This window comes from Podarcis erhardii (assembly GCF_964252035.2).
Source record: "Podarcis erhardii genome assembly, chromosome: Z".
NCBI classification, from domain to species: Eukaryota; Metazoa; Chordata; class Lepidosauria; order Squamata; family Lacertidae; genus Podarcis; species Podarcis erhardii.
The window spans coordinates 8,187,565-8,203,235 of record NC_138504.1 but is presented as its reverse complement, the minus strand read 5'-3'; the positions used below and the strand labels follow the sequence as shown (position 1 = coordinate 8,203,235).

Sequence of the window (15,671 nt, the reverse complement as noted above, 5' to 3'; positions counted from 1 at the left end):
AGATGCTGACTCTCTGGTTTGAACCAAGGACCTTCTGCATGCTAAGCACATGTTCTACTGCTGAGCTATGCTCTCCTCCCACTTTCCTAGGAGTCAGCACAGCTTCTCTACTAGGTGGAGTGAAAAAGCAAAGTGTTTCCCCACTCAGTGCATGAACCGCCTGAAAAAAAACCTCCTATCAATCTCCTAAAGAGATCCACCAAAACAAGCTAGGTATCTTTCCCTTAAGCAATCTCCCCACAAATTCTATTAAATGTTAGCAATAGACTCTAAAGGCTGCTTTCCCCCTCTTATAATGTTATAGGATAAGTTGTTTAAAGATTGTTCTTCATCCAAACAGCAGTGTTTCCTTTTTAGTAATGGAAAGTTAGATCGGGATCCAAAGTGCCTTGCAGCCAGTTTTGATTGCCCAGACGGGTGTAAGTGTGTGTGCTTAAGCCTTGTGTTACTTGGACAGCATTACTGTACAACAAACTTATTTTGAAACTGAGCAGTGTGTGTGTTTAAAGATCTCGAAAGAAAACTCACAGGGTGCTGCCAAAGTCTGTGGGTGGAAGTACAGTAGCTGCTGGGATCCCAGTTTTAGACTGAACAGGAACATGATAGCAGCCATTCCACTTGGACAGTGGTACCATCAAGACAGGACTTCTGGGGATGGATTCAAGGACCACTTTAAGAAAAATATGCAGTAGGGGCTTCCAATGTAACTGAAACAAGTGAAGTAATACATATTACTATGCAAAGAGCCCCTGCCCTGGCCAGCCATTAAATCTAAATTTTTCTAACTGCACCATTGATTGTAACAGAGATGAGAAGCAGAGCCACTCCATGGCTTCTACTGAGATACCAACTGCCATTTTTCTTCTCCCCTCCATGAGCTGTCTCTGCTATAAGTTGTTTATTGTAAGAACAATTTAACCTTAAGAACTGGTGCCTGTCTATTTGACTGCAATCGCCAGGCAGGGAATGCCTTCATTGTTCATTATCCGTATTGCACCTAGCAAAATTTAGGCACTGCATGATTCTGTACATGGATAATCGGTTTGCACATAGGACGGGAGCATGTTTTAAGGTGTGAAACTGCTCCTGCATTTGGTGGGGCTATTTCTTGGAGACCCTATGGGCATAAGCCAATTAAGAACCATCCAGAGCCAGCTTTCAGAATTGGTTTCAGTTTGTTTCTTTCATTTCAGAAGTCAGACTTGGAAAGTCACATATAAACTAAATGCAATGTGGTGCTTCCAGACTAGCCTCCTTGCTCAAAATGTTACACATCTCTTCATTAATAATAATAATAATAATAATAATAATAATTTTTTTAAAAAGTATTTATACCCTGCCCTCCCTGGCCAGAGCTGGACTCAGGGCAGCTAACACCAATAAAGTCACAATACAAACATAATAGGGAAAAAAGAGAGGGGGAAAAAACAATTTAAAATATCAATTAAAATACAATTTAAAATGCAGCCTCATTTTAAAATAGCCAATAAATCAGGACCATAAGGGGAGAGAAACACAAGGGTCAGACCGAGTCCAAACCAAAGGCCAGGCGGAACAGCTCTGTCTTGCAGGTCCTGCGGAAACATGTCAAGTCCCGCAGGGCCCTATTCTCTTGTGAGAGAGCATTCCACCACGTCGGGGCCAGTGCTGAAAAGGCCCTGGCCCTAGTTGAAACCAATTCAACCTCCTTGAGGCTCGGGACCTCCAAAGTGTTGTTATTTGTGGACCTCAAGGTCCTCCGCGGGGCATACCAGGAGGGTTACTGCCACTTGAGCTTGCTATCCTGTCTCTCATCTCCTATTCCCCAGATAGATTTGAGGGTCCCCCCCCAATAAACCATTGCCTTCTGATTAGAACAGTGCTTTCAAACAGCTGGCCTTCAGGGAAGGGTTTCCACGCTGATTTCTCTGCAGAGGGACCCCTGAGCAACCCTGAGCAGGATCTGGAGTCCTGATCCTTACATTGCATGCTCTTTTTATATGGATGGAGCCACCCACTGGTTTGTTTAGAACCATTCCAATACACCTATGGGACTGGGCATTGCCAGGGAAGATCACTAGTTGCTAGCCATTTTTTAGGGAAACTGGTCCACCATGGATTAATTTGTCTCATCGAAGAACCCTTTGATAATGTTCTAAGGAAAGTAACAGCTCTCTGAAACACAGTTTAGGAAACCTAAAAATTATTTATCTGATCCTGACTAATTACATATTTATTATGTCCATCTTCCCATGAACTACAAGGTGGCATATGTGGTTCTCCCCCTGTCCATTTTATCTCACAAAAGCTCGGCAAGGTAGGCTAGGCTGAGGCCTGAGTGGGGGTTTGAAGCTGGGTCTCCCTGGTCTTAGTTCAACAAACTAACTGTAGTCCTGAATCATTGGACTATTGAAATTTTCCAGCACATCTGACAGTCCTTCAGAAATCCATTCCTTTCTTTAGTCAGTTTTTAGGTCTTCTGAACCATTGGCCAATTAATCGTAGGGATAATTTTACAAAATAATAATAATTGATCAACATTCAAACTTATACTAAAAACAGCTGGTCAGAGGGTGTGATTTCATTCTTTAGAGGAAGGCACTGCCATTAAATATTTCATGCAAGATCCTTTCATACCAATTTAAGGAAACGGCAGCTGCTATGTCCTTTCTTTGTTTTCCAAAAAGCAAAATCAATCCACTTAAGAAGGAGGGATTTTGAAACCGAGTTCCAGGAGAACTCTGGGGTTTTTCACAGCAACAGGAGCTTCTCAGTAAGAAGAAACCAGTAACAGCACACAAAAAGCCACTGAATGATGGGTTGCCTAACATGATCAAATTTCAAGGGATGCATTGGGAAACTATGCATTTTGGTAATCTACTGATAGATTACTGGATGAATTACATGACATGAGTAGAGCCCTGAAATATATATCCCACATCTTCTCCAAGGAGGTCAAGGTGGTGTACATGGTGGTACACAGTTGACCCTGATGGAGTAATCAACCTGCAGATTAGGTTGGTCAATTCAGGATACACACCCCAGTGCCTAAGCCAAGACCGTATTGCATCTGTAATCAATAAAGTTGTGGTCTGCTTGATCCCAAGAACTGCCTTGCTGTGTCTTACTCTATCTGTCCATGGTGATTATGACATTTGTCTGCTTACTACTTCTGGGCCTGCAATGAATTTCGGCATTTGATTACACACACACACACACACACACACACACACACACACACACACATTTTATCCAAGTATATGCATTTCTAGTAGACATTACTTGGCAGGAGAACTGCATTGCAAAATTCGGGGATATGTGACTTTCAAAGGATGGCTGTATTTCAGTCTGTCTATTGCTTGAAACTGAGCTAACTAGGACTTTGTAAAACAAAACAAAAAAGAGGAATAAGCAAATTAAGTAGGTTCACCTTTAAATGCAAACTGAATTGAATTTATCTCCCAATCCTAGGGTGAAATTTAATGGCAGTGGTGGCAGCAGCATTGCAGTTCCCCTCAGAGAGTGTAAGGCAATATTCTCTCCTCTTTCCTCACAGTCTTTCCCCTAAGAGATCCCATGTCATAATGTAACATTTTTGAAAGAGGAGTTGTGGGGCAAAATGGTGGGTGCTGAGAGGGGTGCCATACCCTCTCCCCCAATTGAATTGCCTTGGAAAGATGCAACATCCTGACATAGGATCACTCATGCTCTTTAAACTTCACCCCACCCCTCACAACTTTCTCTGAGTCCCTCCCCTTGCACCTCAAACTGACCCCTTTTAAAGGTAGGGGGAGGGGCTACATAGAGTGACTTACAAAGGAATGATATATAAGAAGAAATGATGTTGGGAAGTGACAGGAATCTCTCCCCTCCACACACATATCACAAAATAAATGGTGGTGAAACCCAAGCAGTGGTGGTGGGTTGGCTTTGGCCCCCACTTTCACCCTGAAACTAGCCAAATTGTAGCCAAAGGTTTCTATCCAAAGGAAATCCGGAAATCAGATCCCCTCCTGTAATATTCATGAAATGGTTAGCCAGCTAAATTTCAGCTTGAATCTACAAGTCATGGGTAGTTGCCAGGGTAGGTGGTCAACTCTGTTTCCTAGCATGTGCTTTGTTTCCTCCTTTTTCTTAAGTGTTATTATTTTTATTAACATATTCCCATATGAGTCTTTCACTTGAAGCCTTTAAGTGTTTTCCCATACTGTATTTGAATCAGGGACCCAAAAAAAAGTGTGTGTGGAAGCGTAAAGATGGTTTGTAAAAACCTAGAAATGCTCTACAAAGAGATTTCCTCAGGTTTTTTTGCACGGCAAAACAATGATATTAGCGCATTTAACTGAGGCACAAATGATTTCTGCAATTTGTGTGGGCGTATCTGCAGCTGACTACCACCAGGCAGCTTTCAGACTAAAGATGCGTAGACACCATTCACTTAAAGCACATGACTTCCCCTAGAGAATCCTGGTAAATGTAGCTTGCTTCTCACAGATCTACAATTCATAGCACCCCTAGCAAACTAAAATTCCCAGGATTTTTTTGTGGGAAGCCTTTGTTTTCAATATATGATGGGTACACAACCCATAACTGTACTGAATGCATGGCTGGCCACTGCAGTAGAGGAATGATGCTTGAAGGCTTGATGCTGGTATTTGCTGAGGTATTTGAAGTGTGCAACTAATCAGAGAGAACCAATGCATTACGCAGAATGAGGTGGCATGAGAATAGCCCTGGAGGATCAAGCCAAAGAGGGCCAATTTAGTCCAGCAGCCTGCTCTGATAGTGGCCAACCAGAGGCCTACAAGATGCCCAAAAATAGGACCTGATGGCAACAGCACTTTCCATACTTGTGATTCCCATAAACTAGTATTCATAGGCAAAATGTCCCTACCCCTCAAGTGTCCTGGTAAAACAGATACACCCTCTCTTTATTCACACAAGAGCACAGCACCCATTTTGGATGCTGCAAACTTGCCCCAAAAAGTACCTTTTTCAGGGCCACGGTTTGAGGCACCATGCTGCCCTGAAAAAAGTGTGTCTTTGGGGGCTGCAATCTCACAAGGGTCACGTGAATTGTGTGGAAGTGCAGCCCCAGAAGTGTCTTGGGTTATTCCCCCCCCCCATGTGTCAGAGGCTATGTACAGTGGTGCCCCGCAAGACAAACGCCTCGCAAGACGGAAAACCCGCTAGACGAAAGGGTTTTCCGTTTTGGAGGCGCTTCGCAAAACAAATTTCCCTATGGGCTTGCTTCGCAAGATGAAAATGTCTTGCGAGTTCCTGCGGGGTTTCCCCCCCCTCTTTTCCTAAGCCGCTTATCAGCTGATCCGCTGATAAGCCGCTTATCAGCTGATCCGCTAAAAGCCGCTAAACCGCTAATAGCGCTAATCCGCTAAGCTGTCAATGGGCTTGCTTCACAAGACAAAAAAACCGCTATACGAAGAACCTCACGGAATGGAGTAATTTCGTCTTGCGAGGCACCATTGTAATACCTTCAAGAGTAAACAAAGAAAATAGCATTGTGGCTAGCAGCCACTGAAAGATGAAGATTGAGGCAGATACAGGTGGCAGATACAAATTTCTGGAAGGCATATCCCTCCTCAGGCGACACCCCTCACTGGTCTTGTGTGACACCCTCCTTGAGTGCTTTTGCCAAGCTAGAATGTGTCCTCCCAACTCTGATAATGCCCTTTGCTCTTATGGCTGAAGCACAGTTCTTCTGATTGCTTCACCCATGTTTCCCTCTGGCTCTGTGTTTCCCTCAGTGTCATGTGAACTTCAGAAAGCTGCCCTTGGGACAAAGGTGGCCCTCAAGATGAAGAGGGTTCACCACCCCTACCCTAGCACAATTCATTAGTTCCAGCTCCTGGTTCCCCTCTGATAGCTACCTGATGCTCAGTCTGGGTGCACTCAGGCTTGGGTGGCAGGTGGTTCTAGCCAGAGGCCAAGCCCCTGAAATGGGGCACTGCCAAGCCGCATTACAAAGAGAGATGTGTCTACAGCCAGAGTTCTCTTGATGAGCCCATCATATGGCCTTCATTATAAAGTATTGCAAAAGCAATACTTCTCACAGTATTTACAAATGCAAACCACATGGCCAGGTCTTGTAATACTCCACAGACAACTATGCTAAGGGACTGAGGGTTTTTTTGGCTTTGTTTTATTGGTCGTTTTATTTTATTTGAAATATGAACCAGGCAAAGGGGGTTTCCAGCCTAATGCTTGTTCCAGTCCATTATTCTTCCTCCTCTGAAGTTTTCTAAAAAGCAAAGGGGAGGCTTAAATATGGAATGAAAGATCCACCCGCAAACAGAGGACATAATGTAATGTTATTTGGCAAATCAACGTAAAACGAGGAATTAGTTAACCCAGAGCTCTTCCTCCACCCCTTATTCTCCCCCTTTTTCTTAGCCCTTCCATTCAATTAAAAGAAATAAAAATATAAACCCCTAAAACCTACTGCGCTTGTAAAGTTTTATAAGTCATATACAAAGCTCCTTGCATTTACCGCTCGAGCTGAATCAATATGGTTATCTACCTGTCAATTTTTTTGTGCTCTTTAATCCAGAAAGAGTTCAGGCCCTTCCTTCCCCCCCCCTCTCTTTTATAGCTTGCTGAGGAAGTACTAAGCTAATCAATATATCCTGTGATAAGGGGGTGATTTGAAACACATATAACAAAAGCTTATCATTTCACTGTACACTGAACCCGTCAAAACATTTTCTCAGAAGGAATGGCAAGAGAAATCTTCCATGTTTCACGGCTTAGGTGGGTGGTGTCAGAAGCGTTATGGGACTTTTCACTCCCCACTTTCAGGGGCCTGATTGCTTCCGATATATAATGATCTACAAACTGCCACAGTTTCCAGAGAGAACAAGGAACGGCTAGCTAAGGAGGAATGGAAAGTTCCAAAGGTATTTCCTTGAGTGAGATATAGGGATATAAGTCGGAATCATTTTCTGTTCCACCTAGTATTTGTCAGAAGGCAGAATTTGGTAATATGGCACCCTGAGTGAGGACAGAATTTGGCACACATACCCAATTGGAACAAAATTTGGTGCCCTCCCTCCCTTTCGCTTTCCGTTCTGCAGATGTTCTCAAGTGCGCTATGTCCTAGTTGCAGCAACTCAATTGCCCATCTAAATGAGTAAGGTAAAGGTAAAGGGACCCCTGACCATTAGGTCCAGTCGTGGCTGATTCTGGGGTTTATTGGCCGAGGGAGCCAGCATACAGCTTCCGGGTCATGTGGCCAGCATGACTAAGCCACTTCTGGCGAACCAGAGCAGCGCATGGAAACACCGTTTCCCTTCCCACTGGAGCAGTACCTATTTATCTACTTGCACTTTGTGGCGTGCTTTTGAACTGCTAGGTTGGCAGGAGCAGGGACCGAGCAACGGGAGCTCACCCCATTGCAGGGATTTGAACTGCCGACCTTCTGATCAGCAAGTCCTAGGCTCTGTGGTTTAACCCACAGCGCCACCCACGTCCCTTCTCTAAATGAGTAGGTACCTATATAAATATAGGTATGAGGCGGAGGAAGAGGAGGATGCATCCCCTCAGCTCAGCACTCTGTGTGGGGGAACTGCCCAATCCATCCTAAATCACCCAGTGCTGCATCTGTTGCATGCCACACTGTTTCCATTCCACAGCAGTTCATATTCCACTAAAAGCTACTTTATTCATCTCACTGTCTGCTGTGCTGAAATCATGTAACTTACATAATTAATTACATAAATTGCATAAGTGACATTGCCATTAAGTTATTCCACCCCATTAATTTCAGTGGAAAGGAAACATAATGCAAATGTGGACTGGGAACTATAACCAATTGCGCATTGTTTGCAGAATGAAAACAACAGCAACAGCCAACAGCACTCACGGCAAACCAAATTCACTCATATTGATTTCCGTTCTAGACATGAGATGAGCAAGCGAGCACCAGCAATTTCTGCCCCTGCATCTGTTTTCATTGGAATTTTCCAATATCCCTAGTGATAAGAGAACTATTCAAAATGTTCCACTGTGAGAAATCTTAAGAACACAGTAAGCTGCGTAATACCAAGTCAGAGCACTGGTTCTTGTAGTTCAGTATTGTCCACAGAGTGAGCAAGTCTCTCCAGGTTTCAGTCCCAACCTAGAGGTGATGGCAACTGAACCTGAGACCTTCTCCATGCAAAGTCAGAACTCTTATCACTGAGCTATGGTTTCCCCCTTAATTAATCAGGATTCCATTCCTCATGATTCTGAATAAAGGGCTGATTTCAAGATGAATGTTGGTAGCCATCAGACTCATGGGTACATCTAGCTCAGTTTTGTCCACACTGACTGGGTGGGTCTCTCCAGGGTTACAGACTGGTAACTTTCCCAGTGCTTACTTGGAAATGCCAGGGATTTGAATCTGGGATATTCTGCATACAAAGCTGAAGCTCTGCCTCTATGCTCTGGTCTTAATAAAACAGATGCTCTAGTGCTAAACTGAACTTTCCTCTCACTCATGCTCTGAAACCAATGCTAAAAGATTTTTGGCTTCTACTCACAGTTCTTTGGATCCAAGGCCTTTGGTCATAAGCAGCTCCCCCCCCCCATTACACTATATTTTAAACACACACCCCTTCAACTGCTCTCTGACTTAAATATTCTCTTTCAAATTTGTTAATGGATATGTTTTTGTTTTTAATAGACAGCAAGAGTGAACACATTTATTTGCCTTTGCAACCTCATTATTTTCTTTCCATGCAATTATTTCCTTGCCAAACAATACTGGTGACAAATTGCAACAGACTAGTCCAGCAGATTTTTAACCAAAGGTAAAAATAAACAGAAACATCTGTAAAGCAATCTTGTACACAGCTACGTTTATTAACAAATACATTTTTCTAATAAAACACCATCTGCAAGGAACCCTCAGCTTCCACTTCATATAAATAGGTCTTTTTACGGTTTTCAGATGCTGTTCCCAGAAAATTATTCCAAGCTCTCCTGCAAAACACATCAGTCTTTGTTGCTCTTTGGAATGTTAATAAATAATGGCAAGGGATTTCCCTCCTTCTTTAAAGAAGTCAAACAAATCATTGGCCCCAAACAATTATTCCAAAGGGCGGGCAGGCAGGGGTTCGAATGTGGGTAAGGGAAGCCGACCTTTCGCAATAAAGCACCCTAAGAATGTATCATCACTTATTCAGGGTGTAAAAAATATTACCAGCCACGAAATAGGTATTTTGGGAACTCTGCTAGGCAAGTCCTGCTATTTCCATCTGTTTGGAAGTATGCAGTGGTAGACACCACCTTGCTTAACACCTCTTAAATGTAAAATAATACCACAATATTTATACCATGCAGATTCACTTTGGAGAGCTGCTTGTATTCAAGACTAAGCATATGCAATGTTACAGAGAGTCAGGTTCTACATCAGGCTAACCCAACCGCTACAGGGAAGTCCTGTTATATAACTTGAATGAGTTATGTTGATTTTGCAAAGGACTTCCCAGGGCAAGGCTGAGCCCTGACTCACTGGGATAGCTGAGCAGCTACCTATTAGCTTCTGAAATTTGGTCTGGATTTAAAGCAGGGCTAGGCAACTTGGTGCCTTCAGCTCTCATGCAGCCCCAGCTGCATTTGGAGAAACAGCTGGGTAAGCACTGCATGGTGCCTTGGTTTTCATGTGCATGCACTTACATGCACATGTACTAGATACAAGACAGGCATGTTTCTCACTCTGGAGCTTGCTTCTAGAGACCACATGAAATAGAATCATAGGACTGTAGTGTTTGAAGGGACCGTGAGTGCAATCTAAAGGAGTTGATCCCTGAAGAATGGCACCATTAGAAGCCTTATCCCTCCCCCCCCAAAAAAACCCTGCCTCTTGTGGGTTAACTGTACAAAAACTTTGCTACTAGATGTGAGCCACAGAAACAACGGCTGATTAGACTGAGAAGGAGGATGGATAATATTAGTGCTGAATTTGAAAAATACTGAAAATGCAGAGACATGAATGAGGATGATTATCTCCAGACTTCTGGAACATGGGAAGTCCCAATAATTTTTTTATAATTGGAATACATAATTGGTGTATTGTTATTATTGTAATTTTGATTTGATTTGATTTAACTTGTCATTAATTGGAAGATTGTTATTCAAAAAAGAAGCCTTATCCCCAGGGCCGGTGTAGCCATTAGGCAGGGTTAGGCAGCTGTCTTAGGTGGCAGAAACAAGCAAGGCAGTGCCCCTGTGGGTGCCCTGGCTGTCCTGCCACCTCTCCTGCTGGCATCGGCATCAGCACTGATTTTGAGTGAGATCACAGCAATTTCCAGCAAGCTCTTACTAAACTTGCACAAGATCTTGCAGGCATGTGAGATCTAGCTGGAAACCAGTGTGATCTCACAAAAAAACCAGTGGCAGAGGTGGTGACGTGGATGGCAGTGGCAAGGCAGGCTTTCCTATTTCACCTCAAGCAGAAAAATGGGGTGCTCCACCCCTACTTACCCATATATATATATATATATATATATATATATATATATATATATAAAATAAGTAATCCACAAAAGGGACAAAACAGGGATTGTGACTTAGCATGGAGAGGGACTAAATTATAGTCATTATATGTTATATAGTCCTTAGAGCTCCATTCAATGGGAATTATTTCTAAGTAAATGTGGATAGGATTGTAGTTTTCATTCTTCCCCAGGTAACTAATTTCTATGAACCTGGATGCACAGCATATTTACAACCAAGTTTTGTCAAGATGAGAACTATTACCCATTGCAGCCAATGATTATTGAGATTTCCACCAACATTCCACATTTCTTGCACTACAGAAAATGGGATCTATCTATCTATCTATCTATCTATCTATCTATCTATCTATCTGCTGTATAAATACTTCCCAAGGTATCCATGTTGTGCAATTCTTCTGAACATTTTAAATTGACAATAACAAAACAAACAACAAAACCGCAACCCACTGACACTTTCCTATTTTTAACCACAGACCTGATTATGTTGACCACACTCTTGGGGTCAGGTAGCAGGATAAGCATAACAGGACGTGCATCCTAGTAATCTTAAAAATAGACAGAACAATCTGTGTGAGACCCAAACAGCATGTCAAAAAGAGCATTCTTTTCAGCTGCAGTGCCCAAACAGTGAACAGATATTGAAAGTACATAATTTCCAGAGCTCCCTGTGAAGAGGAATTGATGATTAAACCACTTTTGGAACTGTAGGTCTGTGAGATGGAGAGGGGGGCCCCAACACCTTTCAGCATCCTGGAAAAAAAAAAATCAGCTCCCAGATGTCTTTAGGGGAATCCATGACTGTTTAAACTGGTATCATAGTGCTTTAAAAGTATGGTCCGGGTGTGGGTTAAGAGACTATCAGTTAAACAGGAAACTGAGGAAGTGTAGTGGACTGAAACCCTGGAGGCAAAAGAGGTAAGTAAACAACTGAACAGATAAATAAGACTTACTTCACTAGCTTGAGGAATGTTAAGCTTTGGTAGTTTATTCTTTGAGCTGGGTCCAGTGGTCTTTCCTTCCAGTGGAATCCCAAAGGGTTGGTTTCCATAAACGCCTTCAATTTCTATTGGCATCTTCAGTTCCGGTGAGTCGTTGGGAACCTGGTCTTGACCATCCATTGGCCTAACATAAGCGGTGGGCTTTTGCTGAGTCATGCTGCCCTTACAGTGGAGGCCCGGCAGGAAATTTTGAGTCGAAAGACCACTATTTCCTGACAACAAGGATGTAGATGGGAGTGGAGATCCAGGCCCATGGCCCAGAAACTCGAGATCCACTGGAGACTTTGAGTGGCTGCTTTCTTTGTAAGAGTGTTCTGCCACCACTGATTTTGAATGGGCATGCCTCCTCGAGTGTGACAAGGATGGCGTTGTGTTGGCTTCATCGCCTCCTCCAGGTTTATGCTGCTCACTTTGGCAAGCATAGCGGTCATCATACCTGCCTTGTGGAGGTTCGTGGGATGAGCTGTGCTTTGTCCGACTTTGCGCACTCCCGGACTGACTTGGCTGACCACCGTTTGAGCTGTGGCTGACACGGGACCAGTCAGTCCTGGATTTCCTGCTGCTCTGGTGACTGTGGACTAAACTTGAACTGGACGATATAGCCGCAGGGGGCGGCATCGAAGCTGAGGAGTGCCCCGTGATTTGGTGGGGCGGGACCATCCGGTTCCTTTGTTCTGGGAAAAAGGTCTGTTCGTTTTTATCTACTGGAGTTTGTGGCACAGAATTCTGTGGGATTCCTACAAGGTGGCTCTGGTTGGAATGGTTGGTCAGAAAGTCCTTCATCTCATCGTAGTTCCCCAATGTATTCTGGACACGGTTGGCTAAAGCGTCACCTTTGTTAGTCTGAAATACAAGAAGGGAAACAATGACAACATGAATATACCTCAGTGATTTCACTATTCAGCATGGCTGCAATCTTAATAACATTTACTTGGACATCTTACTGGACTCAGTGGAATCTATGCCTAGGAAAGCAGTGTTAGGATTGCAAGAAGCAGCAGGGGTAAGTAGCAGTGCTGTTGAAGACAAAAAACAATGGACTCAGAATATGACTTTTCTCGGCTCATAATCTTTGGATGCATTCTGAGGAAAGCTCTGTTGCCTCAAAAAATTTTCTCAGCTTTGAATTTAAATTGAAAATATTATGAGCGTGTGTGCCAATTTTGCACCGAGAAAGTCTACATTCATTCATACACCCCCCCCCAAACATAGACAACATATATTTAAAAAAATCTGCATAAACCTGCTCTTCAGATAGAAAGTGTCCTAATTATGGACTACAGGTTCCACATTTATAAGCATCTATTACAATAGCCAGTGCTATAGATTACTAATACTCTTCCAACATAGTTACGTTGCATTTCTGCTGCAAGAAAATGTTAAATGATTGCATCTTGTAATTCTGTTCAATAAAATGAGACGATAAGCTGCCAAATTCTTCTGTGTTTTTTTTTTTACTCTTTTCCCCATCATTCTGACCAATTCAGTTAATTTTTGCCACCATTGTGAGTTTTCACTTTCATATCCCATGCTTTTACTGTTGGCTTTTACTGCTGGCAATGTTTCCTATGGGGATTACATGCTCTGATTATGTATCTTTTCATTATTACAGATCTCTTGATTGCCATTGTTAGTGCACAGAATCGCAGAATCATCAGAACCTATAGCTTAGCAACTGGGAAGGGCAAGCGAAAATCCTTAGCATACAAGAAGGAACTCAACATCTCTCTTGTTGAGGTGTGGAAAGAAAGTCTTCAGCATTTGTTTTGTCCCTGCTTAGTGTGTGAGGTAGGCACCCCTAGCCACATGCGGATATAAGCAGTCAATAGAGTTCATACCCATTTGGCTTGGGCTGCATGTGACATTTCAAGTTGAGAGAGAAAGGTACAAGAAGTGGTTAGTGCCTGCTCTGTTTGTAGTATCCCCTACAAACAGCAGCTGGAGTCCTCAAAGGCAAGTCCGGCCTTTGACCCTTTAGCTGCCAGCCTAGAGCAGGAGTAGCCAATGTAACGGCCTCCAGAACTACAATGCCCACCATCCTTAACCATTGGCCATGCTGGTTGGGACTGGTGGGTGTTGTAGAGCACAGCATCTGGAGGGGCTTCACACTGGGTACCCCAATGGAGAAGAAAAGGGAAGCGCGTAGAAAGGCTGGCAGCAATGGCAAACAGGACCCCCAGGCAGTCTGCTATGTTAGATGGTGAAGGTTATAAGTTATAGCTATCTAAGGGTTTGTACACATTACCATTTACTCCAGCGTGCTCCCGCCGCTGTTTTATCTAAGCCAGGTTCACACGACGTTAGCCACAATCCATCTGTGTCCCGCAGCCTTAAGGGAAATACTCCTCTTTGGATGAGTTTCTCCTGAAACCAGGTTCCATCCGGTTTGAAAACAGAAGCCACAGTTCTGTCGCGCTCTGAACAAGTTCGGGCGGCTTTTGTGCATGCATGGTTGGCAGTGCGCCCACACACCACAGGGGAAGAAATCGTCGGGCGAAGGCATCCCCCTGCCTCTGCTTTGGTGTGAACAGTGGTGGGAGAAAGCAACTGGGAAATGCAGCGCAGGGGAAATGAACTTCAGGCTGCTAGTGTGAGCAGAGTCTAACTCAGAGATTTCCAAACAGTGTTTTAGTGTGTCAGCAGCAGTCTTTAGGTGTGTTGTGCAAATGCTTCCCGTGCTCCTTCCAGGGCTAGAAAGGGGTTAGTTTAACCTCCAGTTTGCTAGTCAAACTGAATCAATGTGTTACAAAATGATGCATGTCTAAAAAGTGTGTCACCAACATGGAAAGTTTGGAAATCTCTGGCCTAACTTGTCGTATTACATTGTGAGGCAGAAAACTTTAGAAAGCTTTTCTTAATATTATTGTTCTGCTTAGTGCTTTTTTCTGGGGGTACGCAGGGGTACACATACCCCTAAACATTTTGTGAAACTAAGTTTGGGCAGTATTTCAATATGAGTAGGATAATGAGAGTACCCCTAAACATTATTTTTAAAAGAAGAAAAAAAGCACTGGCTCTGCTACCATGAACTGTTACAGCTTTAGGTCAGCTTGGTTGTTTGACAACTTTCTTCTAAAGATTGCTTAAGATCTATTATAAAAGGAATATATATCTTTATAAATTGTTGCCAGCTAGATTTGGAAGTCCTCTGTTCTGTTTTCTAGAACCGTTTAGAGTCTGTTTTGCAAATCTATGATTCACAGTTATTTTCTGTGCAGCAGTTATTAAGCAAATCCTGACTCATTTTTGACATTATTATGTTTTCATCTCCAGTGCTTTTCTACTCTGTTTTCCAGACTGTTTTTTTCTTTCTCACCCCAAAGAATCCATTTATATGAACAGGAATTTGTACACAGATTATTGCTCATTTTATGGGCCAGAGTTACATCTGAGCAGTAGCTAGAAATATATATATATTTTTTAAGAGAGGTAATTTACTAGGGGTAACTTGAGTCTACCTCTAAAGGAAAGGGGAAGGGTAGCCAAGTGTGAATTGGCTTGAAGAAACTTAATAATTACACAAATTCCCCTGAACTAAATACATTTTTTTAAGGCTATGAGTGATGTGCTTGTTTTAAGTAGGGGTAATATTAACTATTTTATTCCACAGGAGGATGCAAAGCCAGGAAATGACTGGAGAAAGTATGTAGTTTGCTGAGATTAAGAGTGAAGTGTGTCTCTAGTTTTAAATTGGGGTGGGTTCCAGCAGTGCCATTGCTCCTTTAGGAATGACAAATGCTGTTATATTTTCATCCCTGTTTCCTCTCCATTTTGATTATTTGTGATACTTAAAAGAGGAACTGGAGGAGGCATAATCAACACCCATGGTTCTATCAATGCAACTGTAACAGAAAAAGGTATATCTAAAGGTATTCAGTAGTTACTTTTTATCTCTGCTGCAAAATGAAATGGAAAATTGGTCTCTCTGGACGGGTGTATTTCTCAAAGTATATTCTGGCACATGTCCGTGACACAACAAAAGTGCATTAGTGGTGGGTTTATTCTGCCATATTAGTTGCTCTGCGACACTTCCCCAATGCTACCACATTATTGCTATGTGTGGAAGGCCTACAGCACATCAAACGTGGAACAATAATAAACCAGAGCATTTGTGGAATAAAAAGCTATGGGATTTCATGGAGGAAAGCAATCAGAAGAGTATCCGCAGTGATTACCA

The 15,671-nt window shown here is 42.9% G+C and overlaps 1 protein-coding gene across 7 annotated transcripts in view; it reads right to left on the bottom strand.

The window, feature by feature from the left end:
* The window catches only part of AFF2 (ALF transcription elongation factor 2), a 392,916-nt gene that overhangs the window by 271,194 nt on the left and 106,051 nt on the right, over nt 1-15,671 (bottom strand). For all 7 annotated transcript variants that reach the window (XM_081847863.1, XM_081847862.1, XM_081847864.1 and 4 more), the window contains exon 3: nt 11,447-12,337. In XM_081847863.1, the coding sequence (XP_081703989.1) occupies nt 11,447-12,337 (891 nt within the window). The remainder of the gene's footprint in view (nt 1-11,446; nt 12,338-15,671) is intronic.